Genomic DNA, 26,107 nt, shown 5'->3' with positions numbered 1-26,107 from the left:
GCCGTGGGCTGGAGGCACTGAGATTTGTGTGCGTGGCTGGACTTTAAATATGGCGCCCAGCATGCTCAAGCGGCGAGGTGGTGATGTGGCGGGTGAATGACAGCCCACCTGCCATGGAAGTGGCTTATTTCCCGAGAATCCATAATTAATGTGGCGGGTCTGGGACGATACAGCATGAGAAACTGCCATTGCAACCGGTGGGTAAAATGTCGCTTTGCCTGCCCGCTACTGCACTTATTGCAAATCTGGGACCATTCCACCTAGAGATTCATAGAATGAGGACAGCATAGGAGGCCATTTGGCCTGTCATGTCCGTGCTGGCTCTCTGGAACAGCAATTTAGCTAGCCCCATTCCGTTGGGAGCTATGGATTTGTTTGTCCTACCTTCCCTTTTGAGGGTGCATACCTTAACTGTGCCCAAACCATCTTCTCTTTGAAGCTAGCCAATTTGTTCAGCTATTGTTTTTCCCACCAACCTTTGGTTGCAGTCTATCCAGACCAGCTCCATTCTTGCACACTGAAGTCCACTCTCTGCCAGTTGATTATTCTTACTCTGGATTGACCAATGTCATTTTCCACCTTCATCCTAAACCTTATGATACAATGCTCACTGTCCCCTAAATGTTCCCCCATGGTCGCTTGATCTACTTGGCCCACCTTATTCCCAAGAACCCAGTCTAGCAGTGCCTCCTTTCTTGTTGGACTGGACACATACTGCTGTAGGAAATTATCCGGAACACAATCTAGGAATGCTTGTCCCTCACTGCCGCTACTACTACTACTACCACCCCACTACTACTATCCCAGTCTGTATACAGGTAATTAAAGTCCCCCATTATAACTATTCTACAATGTTTACACCTCTCTGTAATTTCCTTGCAGATTTGTTCCTCTATATCCTTCCCTCTAGCTGGTGGTCTATACATTAGACCGAGCAATGTAATTTCACCCTTCTTATTCCTTAGCTTTAGCCAAATCGATTCTCTCCTTGAATCCTCTGACATATCCTCTTTCTCCACTACTGCAATACTGTCCTTAGCCAAAAATGCCACACCTCCTTTTTTCCCTTTCCTATCTTTTCTGAACACTTTATAACCAGAAATATTTAGCACCCAGATCTGCCCTTCCTTAAGCCAGGTCTCCGTTATCACCACAACATCATAATCCCAAAAGGCAACCTGTGCCTGTAACTCCCTAATTTTATTACCTATACTCCATGCATTCACATACGTGCAGTGTAACCCTGATTTAGACTTCATTACTAGCTCCTTTACTCCGACTTCATTTATTAACTTACTATTCTCTATTTTAGTGCTATCTGCCTCTCCCAACATTCCATGCATCCTGGTATTACTTTCTAATATTCTCTCCTGGTTCCCAAACCCCTGCTGAGCTAGATTAAACTCTCCCCAACAGCACAAGCAAAACAACCTGCAAGGACCTCAGTCCCGGCTCTGTTCAGATTCAACCCCTCTGGCTTGTATTAAGTGCCATCTCCCCCAGAGCCAGTCCCAGTGTCCCAGGAATCTAAAGCTCTCCCTCCTGCACCATCTTTCCAGCCACGCATTCATCTGTCTTATCTTCCTATTTCTGTATTCACTTGCACGTGGCACTGGGAGTAATCCAGACATTACTGCTTTAGAGGCCCTGCTTGCTAATTTTCTACCTAGCTCCCTGAATTCCAATTGCAGGACCACATCCCCCTTCCTACCTGTCATTATACCAAAGTGGACCATGACCTCTGGCTGTTCGTCCTCCCCAACAAGAATGCCTTGCTGCCATTCTGTGACATCCTTGACCGTAGCACCAGGGAGGCAACAAACCATCCTGGAGTCATGTTGACGACCACAGAAATGCCTGTCTGCTCCCCTAACTAAAGAATCCCCTACCAGTACTTCCCTTCCACTCTTCTTCCTCCCCTCCTGTACAGCTGAGCCACCTGTGGTGTCACGGTTTGGCTCTTGATGCGCTCCTCCAAGGATCCATCATCCTGACCAATATCCAGAATGGAAAACTGGTTCGTGAGCAGGATCTCTGGGGATTCTTGCACTACCTGTCTTTCTCATGGGCTGCCTGGCAGCTACCCATTCCCTATCTGCCTTCTAGCCCCTAACTTGCAGTGTGACTCTCTAAATGTGCTGAAGTAGTTCTCTACCTCACGAATGCACCTCAGTGACTCCAGCCGCTGCTCAAACTCTGAAATGCAGAGCTCAACCTTGTGCAGCCAGTGACACTTCCAGCACATGGGCTCATCCGGGTCACAAGAAATGTCCACGATTCCCCACATGCCACACGACGGGCATTCCACTTGAATGAACTGTCCTGCCATGCCTTAACCTTAAACTTTTAAATCACTTTTTTGTTACTTTTACTTGCTTTAACCTTACTATTATGCTATTAACTATTAACTATAAACTGGAGAACAGTAGAAAGTAGAAATTCTTCACCCTTACTCCTCAACTCCCTCTCCTGTGCCTATAAATTCTTACTTTCCGTGTGCTTGTTTAGAAATTTACATTTCTGTATTCACACTGTTTTCATTCTCTCGACTGTCTCTCCACTCGGCTGTTTTAACTCTTGAACTCCTGCTGTTTTATCCCGTGAACTCTCACTGTTTTATTCTGTGAACTCTCACTCTTTTATCCCCTGAACTCTCACTGTTTTATCTCGTGAACTCTCGTTGTTTTATCCCCTGAACTCTCGCTGTTTTATCCCTTGAACTTTCGCTGTTTTATCCCCTGAACTTTCGCTGTTTTATCCCCTGAACTCTCGCTGTTTTATCCCCTGAACTTTCGCTGTTTATCCCATGAACACTCACTGTTTTATCCCCTGAACACTCACTGTTTTATCACCTGAACTCTGGCTGTTTTATCTCTCAACCTATCACTGTTTTATCCCCTGAATCAAAATCAGGAAAAGCACCCCTTAATAAGCTTTTTGGAAATATGTGACCGCACTTAACTTTTTTAATATAGTTTTTGGACAAAAATGAAAAAGTAACACAATATATAAAGTAGTGCATTGTTTGGTGACCTAAAGGCACTGACAAAAGAATCAGAGGGGCAGATGAGGGCATTTTTTTTCATGTAACGAATTGTTCTGGATTGCACTGCCTGAAAGGATGGTGGAAGCAGATTCAATAATAACTTTCAAAGAGGAAATGGATAGAATCATGGTAAGGAAAAACAAACTGCGGTTCCACGGGGAAAGACTAGTTCTTTCAAAGAGCTGATACAGGTACAATGGGCTGAATAGCTTAGTTCTGTGTATGACTAATTTTTTCAACATTCATTTCTCTGGTAAACAGGAATTATATACATCCAACACAACACAATGTTAGAAAATCTTATGTTTGGACATACTGCTGTCTACAAAGTCCTACTGCCTATTCATAGACTTTTATCAAACTTTTGCATCAGCTTTTGCTATTATATATTTCTATGCCCATATTTATAGTGAAAACTGCCAATCAACATGTCACATGGTAATTCCAGCTTCCTACTAGCGGTGGCACTGTAATGCCTCATTACTGCACCAATTAAATTACCACTGTGTGCCCTGATCCAATTATCCTCTAAACCTGCTTAATCTGAAGATGACACTTGGAGCCGGAGTTTCACCATCGAGGCAGGAAGCTCAAGTCAGGAAACTTCTTGACTTGGCCAACCAGTCTCCATATAAGTGACCCCATAGGGATGCAGGGCAGGATTGAGTCAGGCTGACTCTGCAAGCAGATCAGATTTGGCCACGAAGGCAGGCAATTGCTGAGGTGTGCTGCTTAGAAGGCCCACTTCAGTTCTTTGGGACTTCATCCCAGTTATATTAAGGACTTTTAGGCCCTCAGCTCTCGCAGCCCCACCCTGTCTTCTTGCTTTCCCATGCCCTCCATGCTCCCATGCTCCTTCCAAGCCCTCCATAGCCCCTACATACCCCCATTCCCCTTCCATGCCCTCCATGCCCCCAAACCATCTCCCTGCACTCCAGCCCTTCCATAGCCCTGTTGCATCCTCCATGCCCACTCACCCAGTTTACACTATAGAACCAATGAGCTATATAATAACAATGGCAAGTCTTGAAATGCATTAGAAAAAACCCATTCAAAAATCTGCTTTGAAAAAAACTGCTGCTCTTATAACCTTTCAACCAAGCAGAAACATTATAGTATCAATAACAGAAGCTTTAACAAACTTCAGACTTCTTAATCTTGTCCAAATAAATATACAGGCATTAAAAGAAACAATTCAATGAAATAATAACTTATTATAACTTCATAAAGATGTCAATCAATCAAACACCCCACCTCAGTTTATGAAAACAGACCCCCTGCTGAGCTAATCCTAGTGAGCCTTGGAGCTTAGTCAAACATTCCTAATAAGGCCATCTGGAGAAACAAATGTCTGACCATCTGTTTCCGTTGATACATTTCCCATTTCAAGGATTGCCATTGTTATATGGCTCACTGGCTCGATAATACATTCAGGGTGAGTGGGCAAGCAGGATGCAGGGGGATCAGGAAGGGGCATGGGGAGTAGGGAGGCATAGAAAGGGAATGTGGGATATGGAGGGGGCATGGAAGGAGCATGGGAGCATGGAGGGGGCATGGATGCATGAAAGGGAGATGGGTAGGATCATTTAAGCATATCTTTCAAAAGGTTCCCGAGTGCAGACTATGGCTCAAGACTCCTCTAAGGGGCCATGAAACTTGTGTCTTCAACAAGCCAGACCAAGACCAGGAAAACTGGGGGGTGTATGAGATGCTTATCCCCTCAATGGAACCAGCCAGGTTGGGAGTCCATGGTGCAGACTCACTTCCTGCATCCTTACCCTGTGTTGACAAAAATTGCCAATGCTGGGAATTTGTGCAAGAATCCCGAAATTGGATCATGCCAGCCATTTTTAAATTACTCTGAAGTTGGCCTGACTCTGCAAAATCTGGCCCTTGACTTGACTTTCTATGGATGACACCATGGAAGATTCGTATAATAAAAATTGCGTTAATATATAAAACTTTTCACACAAAACATTTAAAGGCAAGTCATGACAGATAGGTTTTTGCTTGGGAGTACAGATAGCATTAGTGCTTCTGTTGGCCTTGGAAATGCCCCCCTTTCTTGGTCATATATTTAGCCATGGGACCATTTTGCATGCTGGATATGGACTCAAATTTACAAGGCTCCGAGTTCAAGTCCCACTCCAGCATTTGAGAATTAAAAAAAAACCACAAGGCTAACACTCCAGTGCAATACTGAGGGAATACTGCACTGCCAGAGATGTGGTATTTTGGATGACACATTAAACTGAGGCCCCATCTACCTGCTTAGTTCAATGTAAATAATCCCGTGGTACTATTCTAACACCACAAAAACAGATTATCTGGTAATTATCACATTGTTGTTTGTGGGAGTTTGCTATTTGCAAATTAGCTGTCATGTTTCCTACATTACAACAGTGACTGCACTTCACAAGTACCTCTTGGCTGTAAAGCACTTTGGGATGTCCGGCAGCCATGAAAAACACTATATAAATGCAAGTCTGACTGACTTTCTTTCTAGCTTCCACCAGACAATTTTGTCTGAGACAGCATGGCAACCAATACTGGTACATCATAAAGGTCAGCCACTGTGTGGGCATGTCATTAATAAGTGAAAATCAATTTTAACATCAGTCCTCACTGTCAGCAAAACTTTCCTTGACCTTCCACTAACCTTTGAACCCTAAAATGTAGGACCTACATCCAGCATGCATGCTGGGGAAATGGCAAAATCTGGTGGAGGCCATGCTGCCTTTATTATCAGGCAAATTGCAAGCTCCTCCAGGTACAGCGAGTATCCAAATATCTTTCTGACCTCATCCAGGTTAAATGGTATACTTGTAGATCAAGGCCAGAAAGTCTAAAGCAATGCTTTAAATACAGGAGTGAAATAGTGGGGCCTGAAAATCTGTGGGCTTTTAATTCCTGGATCAACTTCCTGTCAAAGAATGTGCAATCAGGAGAGTGGGAATGCTTGGGCTTTCTCTCTCAAAATGTTGCAAGAGTAACCTATATGCTGTCCAAAATATCCTGAGGAAATGTTTCTTCTCTTGCTAGTTCAGCAGGCCAATATTTGCTCTCAACAGCCCATCAAACAACCAGCCTGAGAGTCTCTGCCCATGGTCACATACCCAGTTGTGCCAATAGCCTTCTCTGATATATGGCAGCGGGGTCTCTGCCAGAGAAGGATGGATCCCAGTATATCCAGAACTCAACTTATTTGTACCCTTTCATCACAAGCCCTCTTGACTCATGGCCGGAACAGCAGCCTCACAGTTTCCATTGTGTAATAGTTTAAAGACAGAAAACATTGCACTTACCTTCACAGCCCTTTTAGGTGTCTCAGCTAGGATGGGAGGTAAAATTCCTTTGTAAAAGCCAAGAATCCTAATGAAGGAAAGAAAAAAACATATTTCATTTCCAAATTTCAAAAAATGCAACAGTCCTAAATATTTTAGCAAGTTGCTATGTGGTTTGCTAATCTGAGTTTGTGAAAATAATATTAACTGTTAATTTTTCTTTAAAATTTACCTTATAATTGTAAACCTGCAAGATCAGTTTGATGAAAACCCACAATTGCTATAAATTATTAATGCAGTAACTGTTTGGTAATTGCTTTCTCATCCTCCCAGCAAAGCAAATTGTGTGAAAACTAGGTCAGTTGCTGAGTTATAACAATCTCCATCCTCTGAATGATAATTCTTTCTTGACACAATGTAACTTCTGGCTGGCAAAACCAATTAGAAGTAAAGGAGGAGCAAGGAAAATGAACCTAAGGAGCAATTTGTAATTCAGAAAAGAAGCTGGAAGTTATCTTTGCTCTCCAGGATAATCATAGAGTAGTGGGCAGTTTTGGCAGAGGAGATATAGAATTTGGTATGGTTCAGGAAGATCCAGTGATGAATAGTTAAGCCAGTTATGCACCAGATATGTTCAAGACTGCATTCTATGGACTTGAGAGAGCAAAAATAGGAGACACACCAAGGGAAATGACCAGGGTAGGAAACAGTAATTAATCATAGAGGAGAAACAGTGGTTGAGCAAACTGACAGCTGCTGAGGTATCATAGTCAATAGAAGAACTTGGAAGGCACTGTTGTAAGCGACTTGTGGGAGAACTTTTTTCTAGGGGAACACAAAAGCAAATGGTGTTGCTGGGGAGTGGATACAGGGATCTGTGGGTCATGGTGAATTCAAGGAAGTGGTCAGAAATGGCCTTCCTACAGGCATAGTCATAAGAGTAGAGTGGCCACAGGAAATGGTAAGGTAAAGGAGTAGTCATGAATATGGATTGGCAAGTATATATCAAAGGAGTTTTTAATGAAGGACAAGAGAGCAGTGAATTATAAGAGAGAGCGCAAGGGAGCTGAGGTGGTCCAAAAACACCAAAATTGAGACTTCCCTGAGGGAGGAAAGCAATGTAGAATCTTTGAGAGATAATAAGAGTGAAGCAGCGTGGGAACAGGGGAATAATAGTCAATGAGAATTTTAAAGGAGTGGGAACTGAGGTGGAAGAGGGTGAGGGGATCAAAGGAGAAGAAGTTATCAGAAGAGTAGAAGGAAACCAGGCAAAACAAGGATAATTCAGAAGGATGGGAATGGAATTGAGGTGAGATGGGAATCAGCAGGAACAGATCAGAGCTAGCTCAGTGTAAAGTGAAAGTCCCAACTGAGGAGCAGAAACTGAAGCCTTGGAAGCAAGACATACACTGGTTTCGAAGCAGTCCAACTGAGAATAAAGTCTTAGTAGACATAGGCAGTAGGGCAAGATCCCAATAAAGCCAAGAAGCCAGAAAAGAAATTGAATTTTCCCTAGAAGAAAGCAGCTTTCTGCCCTAGGTCCAATATATTGCCAGAGTAAAGCTGAGATGCCAGCAGTGCACTCAAGTACAGCCCTGAAATCCAGTAAATAACAGCAGCAGGTAGAGGCAGGCAAGGCAGGTTGGAACAGTGTACCTTAAACTTAATCTACTGTAAAAAGAATGAGTAGTAGAGCAATGACATGGTAGTGGAGACGTTAAAATAGTACAGTAGGACAATGCAATCCTGATGAGAGAAGAGGCCAAGAGGTTGAATGTGAGCAGAGTCTCAGCCATCAAAAAGAGCATGTAAAGCACAGAACAAGTTGGACCAGGGTTAGACAATGTGAGCTGTATTGATAGCTCTAACTTTAGCTTGAACTTGTAGACTGATCTGAAATGTACTCACTATTAAGAATAGTTCAGTTAAGGCGAGGGGAAGGGGTGGAGAAAAAGGATAACCGTAGGTTGTGTCACAAAGGAGGGAAACTCAATAGTGATTTGCCACGTGGGATCAACATTCAAAACAAAAGGAGTGCATCATCCATGGCCATTCATTATAACTGAGCATAGACACAAGTTTTGGCAGACTATTCAACTGTAGTGGCGGAGGAAGAAGGGGAGGTGGATGTTAATCTGAACTCAACCAACATCCACACACAGATTTTGTAACATTTTTTTGTTCCAATCTAAACATTTTGATTTGAATTCCACAACTGATGAGCTCCTTTGATGGCTCAGTGTGTATCTCTTTATTAAAAAGTAGGTAAAATAACTCACTAAAAGTGGAAGATGGAGTAGTTGACAGTAAAAATTCAAACAAAGCAGCTTAGCTAGCAGAGCACAGTTTAAGGGACAGCTGAAGTAACTAAAAGCGCTTGAATGAATCACTGAGATGTTTTTACCCAAATGCTTGAAGCATTAGAACCAAGTTGTATTTAAAGGGATTTGCTGCATGTGGGAATTTAGAACTAAATGTTATCACAGAAAAATTGCACAGAATTTAATGCTCGCCCCATCCCGAGAGTGGGCTGGAAGGCGGGAAGCGCCATATAGTGGGCCAGGAAGGCTCAGGGTGGAAATTCTGTTACCCTCCTGAATCCCCCCAATTAAGTCTGGGGTGGGAAGGATGGCCTTCCTGTCTGGAGGCCCATAAATGGCGAATTAAGAGACAATTAAGGGCCTCAGCCCACTACCACAGGTATTCTTCCAGCGGCAGGGGATGGGTTAATTCATGTCATGTGGGCAAGTCACCAGATATACCCTGGCAGGCGTGCCTGTGGCATGGCAGGGGCATCCCCTCCTGTTTGGGCGTCCTGTGCCCAGTGGAGATACTGACTAGCAGCAAGGGCTACCCCTGTGGGAAGACTGCCCAGCTGTCCTTTACATCAACATCCTTCCCCTGTCCTTGCCGAGGCCTGTCTGACTGGCCTTGGCAGGCCAACCCCACTTGGGGCCTACTTGAATTGCATAGGATATATAGAAACAGGGCATTCAACACAACCAGTCCACATGCTTCTGCTCCACTCGAACTTCTTTTCCCATCTAAATCCACCATCATAACCATCTTTTCCCTTCTTCTTTATATGTTTGTCCAGTTTCCCCTTCATTATATCTATACTATTCAGTGCAACCTTTCCACATGGTAGCGAGTTCCACATTCTCACCACTCTTAGGGAAAAAAAGTTTATTTTAAATTCCCTATTGGATTTCTTGTTGACCATCTTTTATTGATGCCCTCTAGTTATGTTCTTCCCCACAACAGGAAACATTCTGTCTTTATCTACTCTATCAAAACCTTTCATAACTTTAAAGACTTCTATTAGGTCACCCTCAGCCTTTTTTTCAAGAGAAAAGAAACCCAGCCTGTCAATCCTTTCCTGATTTGTTTGCCCACGCTTTTCTGGTAACATCCTTGTAAACCTTCTCTGCACCCTCTCCAGTGCCTCCATATCCTTCTTATAATATAGTGCCTAAAACTGCATGCAGTACTTACTCTAAATGTGGTCTAACCGAGATACGATATAGATTTAGCAAATCTTCCTTATTTTTCAATTCCATCCTCCTGGAGATAAAACATTGTGCTTGGTTTGCTTTTTTATTGTCTTGCTAATCTGTGGCACAACTTTTAGTGATTGATGTACTTGCACTTCAAAATCTCTTTCTTCTTCTATCCCACCTAGACTTGCACCTTACAAGTAATAAGTAATTCAAGTAACAAGTAATTCTCCTACCAAAATGTGCTACTTCACATTTATCTGTATTGAACTTCATTTGCAAATTATTTGCCATTCTGCAAGTTTATTAATGTTCTCTTGAAATTTGTTGCAGTCCTCCTCAGTATTGACTATCCCACCCCGCCAATCTGATGTCATCTGCAAATTTCAAAACTGTGATTTTGCTTCAAAGTCATTAATATAAATTGGGAATAGCAGTGGTCCCAGCATTGATCCTTGTTGAACACCAATTTCCACCTTCTGCCGCTCTGAGTAGCTACCCTTTATTCCCATTCTTTTCTTTCTATCTTGAAGCCAACAGGCAATCCATTCTGTTACTTGCCCACTCACTCCACATTCTCTGACCTTATTCATTAGTCTATTATGGGGCATTTTATCAAAGGCTCTTTGAAAATCCAGATAAATTACATCTACTGCATTACCATTGACCGCTCTCTCTGTTACCTCCTCAAAAATTTCAATAAGGTTTTGCAAACAAATTTTCCCTTTTGAAATACATGCTTAATATTTCTCATTTGTAGATACTATTCCATTGTCTACTTTAGTAGGGAGTGCACTGATGTTAAGCTGACTGGTCTACAATTCCCTGGAATTGTTCTGTCCCCATTCTTAAATATAGGAATTACATTAGCCTTCTGTTGGTCCTCTGGCACTATGACTTTTTCTCATGAATTTTTAAATATGAGTAGCAATGCCTTTACTATCTCTTCCCTAGATCCTTTTAAAATATGTAGACACAATCCATTGGACCTGAGGTTTTATCCTCTATGGGCAAGAGTTTAGGGTCATTGGGCAGGCGCGGCAGGCGGGCGAGCACGGGAGCGGTCAGGAAATAGTCCACTGCCCACGATCAGCGCCCGACTGTGCTTTCACACTGGCTGACCAATTAATTGCCAGCCAGCAGGAAAGATGCACAGAGAAGCTCAACGCTGCCAGGTTGGGGGCGGGAGGAGTGTGAAGGCAAAAGTCTGCGCATGCACGGGGGAACACGCACTGAAAGCTCCCTGAAGGCAAGAATAAAGATTTTGAAAATGTGAAATACAAGTCCCCACATAGGGCTCACTCACATGAACAAAGACATAGTAAAAATTCTGTCAAAACATTTTTATTTTTAATTAATGTTAGGAACCTCATCCCGCCTGTGGAGCTAGACAAATCTTCCAGCCTTGTTTTAAATCATCACAAAGTTGGACTTTTCAATCCTGTGGCGAGCTCCTACTCGTATTCCTGCATACTGAACCACAGAGACTTTCGACCTCTAGCTGCTCTCTCTCTCCTTCATCCTCGCAGACTGCCTTTGTCTGTGAGTTTTCAGGGATACCTTAGAAACCCTTTCCCTGTCAAAGCCCATCACCATGGCAATGTGAATCAAATGGGTCTTGTAACCAGGTGGAAATTCTCATTTGTTAATCCTGGAAACCCCACCTCTCCTTTATCTTGGAAGCAAAAGGACAAGTTAAGACATAAATATTTACAACCTGACATTCTCAAAGCCTTCCTGGGACTTTGGAGCCCCAGCCACCCCTTCTTCCTGAGGATGCTACTCCTCCCTCTGCCCAGCCAGGTGCCTCCATCGCTTTCTTCTCTGTCATCTTCACTCTCTGCACGCTGCAAGGCATACAGCTAGTTCACCAGGCTCCATGCTCCTGATGTACTCTTCCGGCAGGATGAAAGAGAGAGACTCATGGGTTGGCTTGGGTATACTAAGAACCTCTCTTGGTTAAGTTTGAAGGCCCCTTAATGCATCCTGGGGTGTGCTGGCCACCACTTGGATGTCGGAGCTTTATGCACTGCATGGATGCCCAAAACCCCAACCACCTCCACCCAATCGATTGGCGGCAGCTTTGCCCATTGGACTGCAAGCTGTGCTCTCAGCTCAGGTTCAGGCATTCTCCTAATCCACGCTGCAACGTTGCACTATTATCTTGAACCACTGGGGAGACTGGTCCAAACCAGAATGATGACATTGCAAGGGGCTGTGAGCTCCTCCACAAGTATCTGCTCCACAGCCAGCCTTAGCAAGGAGATTGTACAATGTGCTCAGTCATCCAATTATTCTGCAGTCCACTAAAACGCTCATTAGTTTGCAGTGTGTGCTCGAGGGGTGAAAAGCTCTGGAGCACTTGGTGGCTCTTTCATGCCTTTGCGTCGCTTGAGTGGGCAGATAAGCTAGAGACCCGATGGATATCAATGTGGCTGCGTCTGAACTGTCTCCGCTGCAGGGGAATGGTCATGTTATACAAGTTTTCCTGAATGCATGCCCACTTCCCTCCCCCACAACCCTGCATGTGCTTGCATACCACCTTCAAATGCAGGGCAGCCTTTGCCCTCACCCCTAAGTCGCCTCAACCGCAGGGCAGCCCTTGCCCCTGCCATTCACTACCCTTCCAACAATGTGCCTCAACCTTGAAATCCAATAGGTGACCCAGGTGAGCGCTGTGCAACATTACAGAGCACTCACCTCCGAGTTCCCCTCAAAGTGCAGGCTGCCAAGTGCACATCTTAGATATGCTGTTGTGAAACACATCGACGTGATCTGGCTTGATAGTGATATGCATACATGTATTACAATGAGGTTCCCGACATCCGATGGCAGCCCATCGATGGGCTGAGGGGACAATCGCAAACTGGTGTCAGTGGTTTGTGAAACCAATTTCTGGACGTCTCGCCATATTGTCTGTTCACGCTGCCGAACACTACCAATGCCAATGGGTATGGAAAATTCCACCCAAAGACTTGGGGAGTGGGGGAGATTTAGAGTAAAAGGTTAATGCAGAAGCACATGGTGCTGATGTAAAGATGATGTAACACCAAATGATTGAGCAACAAAAACCTGGAGGGAGCAGAGGTTCCAACCTCATGCAGAGTTCCTAATATATATGTAGTAGCTGTAAATAAAGAGTAATGGTTTTAACAAACAGCAGTTTTAAGTAGCTTACTTTGGGAGAATAGGCAAATCTGAAAGAATAACATTTAGACCCCAAACACACAATGAAACAAGGTGGGAGCTGACAGGAAGTAAAGGACTTAGAGAAAACTCCAAGAAGCAGCTACAGACCTGGTAGGCAAGAGATCCTTAAAAACAAGGGTGAAAGGAACAGATTCAGAACTCATCAAAAAGTCACAGCATCGTGGGTGCAGCAGACACAAGCTGAAATACAGGTCTGAAGTTTAGACAGCAGTAAGCACAGACCAGAATCAACAGGCAACACCAGTGAAGCAATAACAATTCTGGGGCCTGGTACAAACATGAAATCCACACTATCACTCCTCAGCACTGAAGGCTCAAAACAAGCAAAGCACTGGGACAAATGGAGAAAGAGGTTTTTCAGATATAGAACTGCATCTGGTTTGCACAGAAAAGAACAAAGGATCAGGTTAGCACGCTATGATCACCACCACCTCCAAGTTCCCCTCCAAATCACACACCATCCTGATTGGAACTATATCACCCTTCCTTCACTGTCATTGGGTCAAAATCCCAGAACTCCCTTCCTAACAACACTGTGGGTGTTCCTACACCACAAGGAATGCAGCATTCAAACAAGTAGCACACCATCACCTTCTCAAGGGCAATTAAGGATAGGCAATAAATGCTGGTCTAGCCAGCGATGCCCATCCCATAAACAAATTTTTAAAATGGTTGGAGCTATTGCCGATGACATAATAGTGAGGGAGGGAATCTATGAGACATCAACTTCTTATGAAGAAGTCCAGCGAACATTTGATTCATATTTCAGCATTGCAAAAACTTAATTATAGAAAGGGCAAAATTTAACAAGTGAAAGAAAAGACCAGGCGGGAGCATAGAATCATTCATCAATGATCCATACAGGCTGGTAGAAAATTGTGGCTATGGAATATTGAGGGATGAATTAATTTGTAATTGATAGTAGTTGTGGTCCTAGATGAAGCTCCATCAGATCTCTTGCAAATGAGAGAAGTTTTAACTCTAATCAGGGCAGTACAAATTGTGAGACAAACTGAGCTCAGAAAGCAAAATAGAGTGTTTCTTTGCGGAAGAAACAAGGTCCCATGGAAAGGAATGAGTGAGGCTGTTTAGTATGTAGATCAGAAGAGGGAAAGTGCACCAAAGCTGAAGCCTGCGAAAACAGAGAAAAGTGTGCCAACCTCCATCTTGAAATGCTCACAGTTTGGTGGGAAAAACCTGCACTAGAGGGAAAAATGCCCAGCAGGGGGAGTAGAGTGCCACAACTGTGGAAAAATAGGACATTTTATTCACTAGAATAGTTTGCCAATCTAAAATACAGATAGCCTGCAAAAAGAGGGTAAACATATTAAAGCCAAGCCACAGAGAAGAAGTGGAAGGACCACACAGAAAGGAAATAACTTCCTAGGGGAAGTAAACTTTAAGTGGATGGACATCCCACGGAGCTTAAATTAGACACAGGGGCAGGAGTTTCTGTCTTATCCAACCAAGTAAATTGGCTTAAGCACATTACACGACAGCCTTCATCTATCAAGTTACAGGGTCCAGGTGGGGCGACACTGAATGTTATAGGCCAATACATGGCAAAATTGAAGCCCAAAGATGGAGAAATCATTGAACCTCTGCATGTCATCCAGAATCAATAACCTTCTTTACTAAGTAGGAAGGTATACTTAAAATTGAAGTTAATCTATACAATTGATGAAGTTGCTGATAAGCATTGTAGTAACACATTCAGGAATGAAGATCCAAGATTATTTACAAGCTTGGGAAAACTGAAGACTATGTACCATATTAGCCTACGAGCTGATGCTAAACCAATTTGCCTCTTCATACTGAGGAAAGTCCCTCACCCACTCCTGGACAAAGTCAAGGGAGAAACTGTGAATGTGCTACAACAAGGAGTTACCTCACCAATAAGCATAGCAAAAAAATGGTGTTCAGGGATAGTCACTGTCCCAAAGCCAAGAATCTGTGTGGATTTAACTCAACTAAACAAATCAATAGAATGTGAGATCCACCTGATGGCCTCAGCAATTGACAGTCTTGTCAAACTAACTAACTGTTCAACAAATTAGATGCAAACAATGGATTTTGGCACTTGTCTCTGGACAAAGGATCCAGATTGCTGATCACATTTATAATACCATTTGATCATTATTGCTTTAATAGATTACCGTTTGGAATTGTGTTCGCTACTGAAATTTTCCAGAAAACAATGTCTCAAAAGCCTAGAAGGCGTAGAAGAAGTAATATGCCATGTGGATGACATACTTGTACATGGCTCCATGAGAGAAGAGCGCGATAGTAGAGTTAGAGCAGTCACGAAAGTTTTACAGGATACAGGCCCAACCACGAATGAAAAATGTGAATTCACCAAATGTATGATTAAATTTCCAGGTCACATTGTACAAGCCTCTGGATTAACAGTTGATCCACAAAAACCAAAGGTGATCAGAGAGTTTTCACAGCCCAGGAAACATTACTGAGCTTCAGAGATTCCTCAGGGTGGTCAACCAAGTAGGCAAGTTCCTACCAAATTTGGTAGAGGTCAATAAGTCTTTGAGACAGCCATTGAGACAGGGTCAACAGTGGTGCAGGAATATGGACCAGCAAAATGCTTTGGTAAAAATCAAAAATCTTTTAATTTCCTCTGAAATTTTAGCACATTACGACCCAGAACTATAGACCATAGTAGCAGCAGATGCATTGTCTACAGGTCTGGGTGCAATATTGTTTTGAGTGCAGAGAGATGGGAAACATAGAGAAGTTTACTATGCTTCAAGGTTACTCACAGACACAGAGAAAAGATATGCTACAATTGAGAAGGAAACATTGGCAACAACATGGGTGTGTGAGAGATATTTGGACTCATGATGGTATTGTAGTTCAAAATTGAAACAAACCATAAGCCACTAGTCACTCTTCTGAACATGAAAGAGATTACAAAAATGAGCCTGGAGTTCAATGGTTCAGGTTAAGATTAATGAGAAATGACTCCATAACAGAGTATGTTTAAGGGAAGTAGCAGATGACAGCAGATCCACTATTCAGGATACCAGTTGAAGGAACCAATCTAAAGGATTTGCATTTCATCAAGGAAGTGGAAGCATATACATCTCGCATTATTCAACACCTAGTTTTTAATAACAGAATAGTCATTCCAAGAACACTCCAGCTTGATATTCTTCAAAGATTTCACCAAGGTCACTTAGGGATAGCAAATGTCAAGCAAGAGCCCAGCAATCGGCCTGGTGGCCGGACATTACTTGTTCTATAGAAGAAATGATTTCCAATTATTTTATGTGTGCAGTGAACAGCCAAGAGCAAAAAGAACCAGTATCACCTTCTACTTTACCATCAAAGCCATAGGAGCATTTGGGAATGGATTTATTTGATTTTAAAGGCAAGGCATTCCTCATTGTCATTGATTTGCTCCAGGTGGATTGAAGTAAACATATTGCACAGCATCACGCGACTACCCACCTACCAGACAAGAACACCTCCCCCGACCACCTGACCATACTCCTAACCCCCCCATTGACTACCCTCCCAATCTGACCATACTCTCGTGACCCGATTACCCCGACAACCTGTCTGCACCCCCGACCACCCAACCTTTACCCAACCCAGCCCAACCCAACGACTCTCCCAACTGCACAACTGACCCTCCAATCAACCTCCATCCTAACTGACCCTGACCACCTCCCAAATGACCCTGACCGCCACCCGACCCTCCTACTAGGCCCTCAACCACCTGACTACCACCAACTAGACCCGGCTGCCCTCCAACCACCCAATTAGCCCCCAAGCCTCCAATTAACTCCCTGGCCACCCAATTACCCCACCAACTGAACCCGATGATCCTCAGAATTCCTAGCCTCTGATCTGCTCTTGTAGCCACAGTATTTAGTTTTTGGTCAACAGTATCCCCCAGGATGTTGATCATGGGGATTCAATGACAGTAATGCTATTGAATGTCAAGGGGAGATTTTACTTGCCCTTTCCGGCGGGAATAGAGGTGAAAAGGCTGGTTAAAATGGTGCAGGAAGGCATTGGGTGGCACGCATGACGTTTTGCTGCTGGCGTGTCTTTTTGCCAGAGGCAGGAAAGATGGCAGATGAACCACCCACTCAAAGACCAATTGTGGCATTTAAATGGCCAATTAAGGGCCACTTTTTGCCTCCAGAGGCATTTTGATAGCAGTTGGAGGGCCCACCACTGCATGGGGAGACCATTCAGTGAAACCTGAGGGCTTCCCAGTGGGCTTGAAGGGTGCACCTTTTTGGACAGAAGGGCCCCACAGCAGCAATAGGTGCTCCCACGGCAATTGCATCATCTGCCCACCAAGGCTTCACTCCCTCGACCTCACTTACCCCCTCTTCAAGGGTACTGGCCATCGATGCGCCCTCATCTTACAGGTGCAGTCTCAGCAATGGCCACCACTAGCAGTGATGCTGTTAAGGCTGCTGAGCTGCCACCCCTCTGATTGGGTCAGCAGCTCTTGGAGGCGGGCTGCAAAGGGGTTTCTGCTTTGCTGCAATGGAAGAGTGACAAATTAACACCTGAGCCCTATTCCAGTCCAATTCCAAACATGAAAATGTGACATCTCCTGGAGAAGGTGCAACACTGGAATTGAAAATGCATTGAATTTAATTTCACTGCACTGCAAAATTGGATTTAAAGCATGGTCAGCTGACCTGTTGGACTTCCTGGTGATATTGTAAAGTTACTTACTTAAATGTACTGATAGTGTGGATGTAAGCTCTTTCTTGACTAGGAGGATTCAAATCAGAACCTGGCAGAAGCTAGCTGGTATAAACATAGTATTACTGGACACTCTAACGTGGAGAATTATTAATCCTTTTTTTGTATCCTCTGGATGTAGCTACCCAAGGAATTCATTTAAGATTTTCTGCCAGTGAAATATTTAATAAAATCTGATTTGACTGTTTTGTTAAACATTGGTCAACATTCAAATGTACAATTTATATAACTGTTGACTATTTGAAGATGTTAAAAAAGTAGAGCGGCTATTTTATTTTGTGTTACTATGTTTTATGTTTTTATCCGTCCTGAGAGAAAGGGACAAATTGTGAGCAAACTCTTGAACTCATAGTAACAGCTGGATAAGAATCTGAAGTCATCAAATGATATTAGAAAATATAGCTAATTTCTTAAATGAAATAAAATAATAATATAAAGAAACAGAGTTAAAAACTAGAATTTCATCGCTGATACATTTTAATAAACAGTTTCTCAGTTTGTCAGAAATGTGTTTTGGTATTTGGTTAAAGAAAGGCATACATGCTAAAGAGTCATTTCTTGGTATTCTATCATCAATTTCATCAATTTAGCAGAAACCTTGCTTTGTGCATGAACTTATAAGAATGGAAGACAACACTTATAGTTCATTTTATCAATGGCCCATATCACTGCTGTAACTTTTATCATACAGCCTACTGTTACATCGAAGTCACTTTGTTGAGCATGAAAAATGTGTGAACCATTTACTGCAAAAGATCTAAGACTTCATTAATTGAATGCATAGGCTTTGTAGGTTTTCTTTTTCCTCAATGCATTATGTTTAATGTTGTAGAAAGGGTTCAGCCTAAACGATTGCTAGCAATCCGAGCCAGAACTGGTATTTCTAGTACTCAAGAGTGCAGAGGTCACTTTTCACAATGCAGTTTCACCTAAAGATCTTTTTCAGTGCAAGAATGTTAGCTGTTAAGAAATGAATAACAGTTGCCAAGAAAATCTGACACAGAATTGCTCTGATCCATGAATCCATTAGTTATTTAAACAAGCGGTGCTGCCGTTCTTCCAGACAATCTTGCAGTAATTAACTTTTTCCAAGACATCTATACAGATATTTGATGATGTAAAACTAGAACATTGCCTGTATAAGATACAGATGAAGGAAAAAGGAATTATAATGTTGGATAAATGTCAGTAGATGGCTTTCGAAAAGATAAATAGTACTCTCTATGTTCATTAGAATAATCAAGATGTATGTAGGTGGTATTGAAATACATGTAAGCCTGGTTTTAGGGTCATTGTGAATGGCTTAATTTTGGAAGAATAAACATGCAAAAGAAAAGCCTTCGTTAAGTCAAAGAAAGAAAACGATAAAAAAGGCTCAAAAGACTCCTGTATTACATTACAAAAACATTGCAAATCATCTCCTGTGGTGAGCTGGGTACTTGTATAGTACATATGATAGGAGAAAAGGGAAAGGTTGGTTTATGGCAAATTGAGCCAGGTGACATTGTAACACTAACTCAAGCTAGTTACAATATATAACCCCGGTACATCGAATTGTCACATAATCCTTAAATGTTTAAAGGGAAAAATGCACTTTCCAAGGTTTTTGAGTTGTCCTGTGTTAAATGCTATGACCCTCAGGTGTAACTGAAGAGATAAATCATTTCAGTACTCTCCGTCTGCCAGTCACTGCCAAAATCACTTAGTCGAATAATTGGCATGACATTGAAAAAACCATTTTGGGTTTGATCGAATTAACTTGAAGTGCAATAATCTAATTCTTGATTTGTTAAAGAATGGCCGGGTTATGTCAGAGAGCAACATTTTAAAATACGGTCCTGAGCTGCTGAATAGACTGAGATTTAGCAGATGAGAAAATAAAGGAGGCAAAATTTGGTGGCACCTCAAAACGGAAGCAGGGATCTCGATGCACAGTTGACAAGTGCCCATTCTTTCTGCTGTAGACAGCATGCAAACTTCAGACCATCAGCTAAGCTAAATGATTTCTGCATCTAGTCCAGCGCTAAATGTCCTGCTGAATGGCTACAAGCCCCAGCAGGGATGCCCAGGTTCCTGTGAGCCTGTACTATTTAATTCCAGCCGGCACCTCTTAAGTGGGAGGTGCATTCTGGTTGCAACATGTGCTGGGAGCTGCTAGGAAAGCAGAGTCCAGCCAGCAAGAAAGTTAACTAATGATGCAACAGGGCAGAGAACACACTCTGATGTTCTCAAACACAACACTGAAGGGCTTGTTGCCGGAGGTGAATTGGAGAAGAGACATGATCTAAACAAAGGGAGTCAGGAGGCTCTTCAGACAAAAACGAGAAAGCAATGGGAGCAGAAATCCATTGCAGAAATGTAGCACCGAGTGCTCAAGAAGTTTAATGATCTCACATGAGTGGTCAAGGTCAGTGAATTCATCTCAAAATGCCATATCCTTGCAACTGAATTACTCATCTCACACACTGTTCAATTCACCAACCCTATTTACTCACCTACCAACATTCTCCATCAAACATGATTCATACCTAACATGCAAAACTTCACCTCATCCTCAGACACTTAGCACTGCCACAAGCCTCACACTCACATCTCATAGCATCTACACACTGTCAGCTATTCAACTATAATAGGCGCATCACCCAAAAAGATTACAACACACTCACTGACACACTTCACTCTCTCTTGCAGGACCATGTGGCACACAACGGGAGGCAGCAGCACCTAACCATTTGGGGACAGTTACAGCTACATGGTCTCACCCCATGGAAGGCAAACATGGTTTGCCATTATTGGAATGACAGTGACTGAGGTCTTGGCCAGCAGTGGGGCTGAAACCATTGAAGATGGTATGCTCATACCTAATCCTCCTTCTCACATACCACTTCCTCTTCATCCCACACCCTCCTGCACATGATGTAAGCATGCACTTCTTGGTCCCTCCCTCCACCCACCATCCCCCCGCCCAACCACCACTCTTGTGCCCTTTTCACTTCAAATACCCAAGAACTGTCACCTCACCAGACAGCGCGCAAGAGCGAGAAGTGAGTAATGGAAAGAAACTCTGTCACTTGCTCTCCCAATCACAGCCACCAGCTCAAATATTGACATGATGTGTACTTTAGAATGTAGCTTAGAGACAGGATCTGCACCACATAGAAACACTAGCAAAGGCAAAGTCACATGGAAGCTAGACACTAAGGGAATGAACAAAGGTTGACTTTTGTATGGAATATTAGTTGTGAATTAGAAATTTGGTTCGGATGTTTGTTTTGTGGTAGTTTTTATTTTAGCATTGTGGCCATGAAGGATGTTTGATGATCACTGACAGATGGTAAGATAAAATATGGGACTGTTGGTGAATGGGGAATTGAGTTGGGTTCACTGATGTCACAGTCGGATGAGTTGATTATGGCCAGATTGACCAGAAAGAGGATGTGCTGTTTGCCCCCTCTTCCTCCTTCTTCTATTCAGCTGTTTGAAGCACCACTGGTGGCAAGGGCTGTCCCCTCAGGATGGCAAGGTTGTTTAACATGCAGCAGACCACGACACATCTTCACTTGCACTCTCTCGAGTACTGCAGGGCTCGTTCCAGAATGATCCAGGCAGTGGAAGCATTGATAAAGCACCCCTTTGCTCTCTGCTTGAGCACATTTCTTGTGGCAGTATGACTTTCCTTATATGTGTTGTGTGTGTGTGTGCTCAGCACTACCTGTGCGGGCAGGGGGAGGAGGGAGAGTCGGGGCCTGTGCTCTTTCACATAGGGAAATTAAGTACATAATAAAAGTTTTTAAATAATAAAGCAAGAAGTTATTTAAACATGTCCCCTCATGTGACACATGAGCTGGGGCATGTTTGTAAATTTACCAAACTTATTTATTAATTTTATGAAACCTTCAGGAAACCTCATCCCACCCGTGGATGAGATTTTCTGGAAAACGTGAAGGCCACTTGGGCTCTTGGCCTGCCCGCCAATCTTAAAATTGGACAGGCAGCGTTGTTAATCAGGTAAATTATTTTCTTAATGGCCTTAATAGTCCGTTGACAGTGTGGTAGGCATGCAGCCACCTCCAGCGTGCGCTTGCCCAACGCAATATTGAAATGACATACGATGACATCGGGGCGCATGCCCAACGTCATCTCGCGTCATTTTATGCGTCGCATGTCGGTCCCGCCCCTGCACACCGACAGCAATATTCTGCCCATAACAAAAACAGAATTACCTGGAAAAACTCAGCAGGTTTGGCAGCATTGGCAGAGAAGAAAAGAGTTGACGTTTCGAGTCCTTATGACCCTTCAACAGATATTCTGCCCATGATTGCTGCCAGGATAGTGGCATTGGCCTGCATGATACACATGATACACTAGTTGAACAATGAAGGAGTGGAATCCCTTCCAGTTGTGGATTGGCATGCGGCATCCTGCACCATGGAGAAATTGTGAAGTCTTCATGAAGCTGTGTGTTCGCTCTGCTTGTTTCTCTTTGGCAAAAGAGAACGCAATGAATTCAGGCCTCTTCACATACAAAGTGCCAATGATCTCCCTTATACAAAAGTGGGTGCTGCAGCAAACTGGAAAGGTTACAAATATCGGCTGCCACGCCCTCATCAAAGTTCCTGTTCACAGACAGTCACTGGCAAAATTGTCTTCCCTCTGCTCCAAGGATGCAGTTCTGACTGCAACAAATGGCAGATTTCAGTAAGCACCTCCTTCATAAAGCAGAAAAATCTAACACTCTGTTCCCTGCTGAGTTGGTAGTAGGAGGAGTGACCTTAGATGGATAAGGCCCGCCGCCTGGGGCCTGCTCCGCTTTCTCCTCCTCCCTCTTCTAGCAACACGTCCTTCTCCCTGATGTGCTGCTGGCCAAGGACGGATGCAGATTATTGCACCCATGTCTGAGAGCAAGTGATCTGAGCAGAATCATTGAAGACAGGACCAAGACCTTCAGCACTGCTACATCATCCCCTGTAAAATTCAGCAACTTTTAAATAGCAGTGCAAACCACCAGACACTTCTACAAACTCAGCAACAGAAAGTAGAAAATCATCAGCAACTAACCTGATGATTCCTTTAAATAGGGCTGGTGGAGAGCCCATCGAGTTGCTGGACACATGCTCAGCTGTGTGTGGTTAAGTCAGGATGTGAGCTATAGTGTTGATTTCAAAATGGCAGTGATTATGTCACAATCTGCCTATTCTGCATACTTTTGAAACATGCTCCCTGTGCCCTGCTAACACCAGAATTATGCACACACTTGCCACAGATGCCATTTTGGAACCAAAACAGCACTCATAGCACTGAAAGTATGGGGGCTACGCAACTGCAATTTGCAGCCAAAACATTTAAATGTGAAAAAATTAGGTATTTAACCTAATTTTAGTGGAGGATTTTTTTGGTTGGATCCAGCATCATTGTAGTCAATGCAGATACAATCACACTGCATAATTAGTGTTTGGCTTAAAAATAACAGTGAAACATTGGAATTACTATAAAATGGAGATTTTAAACAGGACTGAATTTTTATTGAGAAAGCTTTAGGTAATTTCATGTGCCTGTCAGTGTATTAATGGAAACAAGTCTTCAAATGTTTTTTTTTGTGACAAACAAGTTGGGACAGCGGGTTAATTTTGGTTTTGGCTAATAGTCTAAAACATGAAATAGTGAATTGGCAGTCCGGTTACACCTCTCTCAGTTTTATTTCCATTGACTTCAATGGAAATATCAATTGGGAGATATGAAATGGGCTGGCAATTTGCCATTGCCCATTTTACACTATTGCTCAAAATCAATTACCCTAACAAGGGAAAATAACGTTGAAGTGAAAATAGCCCAAAATTACAACTAGATTCTTTCCAAAAAATTAAAATGATTGCCAAGAACATGTCATGCATTTGCTATACACATCAGGTAATTTATCTATTGGTTGTCACATCTATCTTGAATCATTGGCTTTTTCATATTTTGTTCAGTAAATGGTTCAAAGCTTTGCCTCTATAGTAAACTTACAAAATCCTTCAAATTTATTTTAGTGTAAAAATTCTTCCTAATAAACACAGATGTTTTTAAAAGAGCTGTGTCTTTTCCATAACTTATTATTTTATCTTGACTTTCAAGAAGTGTCTTCCCTATTTTTAAAACTGCAATTGTTTAAAAAACATGTATAGTAGCCTCCATCTATCACCTTAAGTCAGCAGAGCAGTAACTTGATATATGACAAATATTACAAGCTAAATGGCTGATGCCTATTATTAATGAGGTTTGCTTGCCATTGATAAGAGACTGTCACTGAAGGATTGCTGTGCAAACAGAGTGGCTTGAAACTTGCACGCAACAGTCTGTCACCATGTGTGTGAAAGGCGGCATTACCTGAGAAAGCTGGCTGTTATCTCAAGGTGTAAGCTGCTGCCACTGCTGTTAATGCACAACAGAAACCTGTCAAGGTACCATGGTATGCCACGCTAACTTGATAGTGGTCTAACATCCACCCCCCACCTACCCCACACCCCGCAATTTCTCATTCTTCTTTACGGATCAGCTGAGACCAATACCTTGCTTTGGAAAATATGATGCCGGCTCTTTATAACAAGCTAGTAACAATGAGCAGCAAGCTATCCTCTGTCTTGTGTTTCAATAAGATCACCTCTCACTCTTCTAAACTCTAATGGGTATAGGCCCAACCTGCCCAACCTTTCCTCATGGATAATTCCTTCATCCCAGGAATCAGTCGAGTGAACCTTCTCTGAGCAGCTTCAAATGCAATTATGTTCTTTCTTAAGTAAGGAGACCAAAACTGTATGCAGTACTCCAGGTGAAGCCTTGCGCAGCTGTCGCAACACTTTCCCATTTTTATACTTGATTCCCCTTTCAATAAACACCAACATTCCATCTGCCTTCCTAATCGCCTGCTGTACCTGCAGACTAATTTTTTGTGATTCATCTACCAGGACACTCAGATTCCTCCATATTGTAGAGTTCTGCAGACTCTCTCTATTTAAATAATATATACTGCTTTTCTATTCTTCCTGCCAAAGTGAACAAGTTCACATTTTCCCACATTATACTCCATTTGCCATATTTTTTCCACTCACTTAATCTATCTAAGTCCCTTTGTTGACTCATGTCCTCATGACAACTTGTTTTCCTGTGAATCTCTGTGTCATCAGCAAATTTAACTAACTTATTCTCGGTCCCTTCTTCCAAGTCATTAATACAGATTGTAAATAGTTGAGACTCCAGCACTGATCCCTGCGGCACTCCACTTGTTACAGCTTGCCAACCCAAAAGTGACTAATTTATCTCTTCTCTCTGCTTTCTGTTAACTAACCAATCCTCTTTTGACGCTAATGTGTTATAGCCTACACCATAAGTTCTTATTTTGTGAAGCTACCTTTGATGTGACACCTTATCGAATGCCTTTTGGAAATCCAAGTACAGCACATCTACAGGTTCCCCTTTATCCATCTTGCATGTTACATCCTCAAAGAACTGTAATAAATTAGTTAAACACACTTTACTTTCACAAAGCTATGCTGCCTCTGCCTGATCACATTATGTTTTCCTAAATGTCCTGCTATTGCTTCCTTAACAATGAATTCTAGCATTTTCCCTATGATTGATGTAAGGCTAATTGGGCCATAGTTTCCTGTTCTTTATCTCCCCCTATTCTTGAATTGAGGCGTACATTTGTGGTTTTCTAATTTGCTGGGGCCTTTACAGAATCTAGGGAATTTTGGAAGATCACAACTAATGCATCCATTATCTCTGCAGCCACTTATTTTAAGACCAGAGGATGCAGACCATCAGGTCTATGGGAAATGTCAGCCTTTAGCTCTAATAGTTTTACTAGTACTTTTTCTCTAGCCATTGTGATTGTTTTAAGTTCCTCCCTCTATTTTACCTCTTGATTTTAAGTATTCTTGGCATTCTTTTTATGTTTTCTACAGCGAAGACAGACACAAAATACATGATCATTTCCTTGTTTCCTATTATTAATTCCTCAGCCTCATGCTCTGAGGGACCAACACTCACATTCGCTATTCTTGTCCTTTTTGGATACTTGTAGAAACTTTTAGGGCAGCATTTTCCCCCCATCGACGGGGTTGTGCGGGAGTGGGGGCCGGCGCGAGTGGTCGGGTTCCCAATTGGCACCCCCCATCAGGGGCACACAGCTATTTTATGTGGACAAGCCAATTAAGGCCCGCCCAATGTGCCATGTGCCCGGAAGCACTGTGTGCTCCCTGTGCGGGTGGGGGGGGTGGAGGATTCCCTGAGCTGGATGTGCGCTCTTTCAAGCACGCGTGCAGAACAGTGCACAGATCTCCCTG

The 26,107-nt window shown here is 42.8% G+C and overlaps 1 protein-coding gene across 13 annotated transcripts in view; it reads right to left on the bottom strand.

The window, feature by feature from the left end:
- Positions 1 to 26,107, bottom strand: part of slc25a21 (solute carrier family 25 member 21) — a 766,657-nt gene that overhangs the window by 80,673 nt on the left and 659,877 nt on the right. For all 13 annotated transcript variants that reach the window (XM_041214360.1, XM_041214366.1, XM_041214359.1 and 10 more), the window contains one exon: positions 6,352 to 6,418. In XM_041214360.1, the coding sequence (XP_041070294.1) occupies positions 6,352 to 6,418 (67 nt within the window). The remainder of the gene's footprint in view (positions 1 to 6,351; positions 6,419 to 26,107) is intronic.

Source organism: Carcharodon carcharias, chromosome 20 (assembly GCF_017639515.1).
Source record: "Carcharodon carcharias isolate sCarCar2 chromosome 20, sCarCar2.pri, whole genome shotgun sequence".
NCBI lineage: Eukaryota > Metazoa > Chordata > Chondrichthyes > Lamniformes > Lamnidae > Carcharodon > Carcharodon carcharias.
Note: the sequence above shows the minus strand (reverse complement) of the source record. Positions and strands in the feature narration are given on the sequence as shown.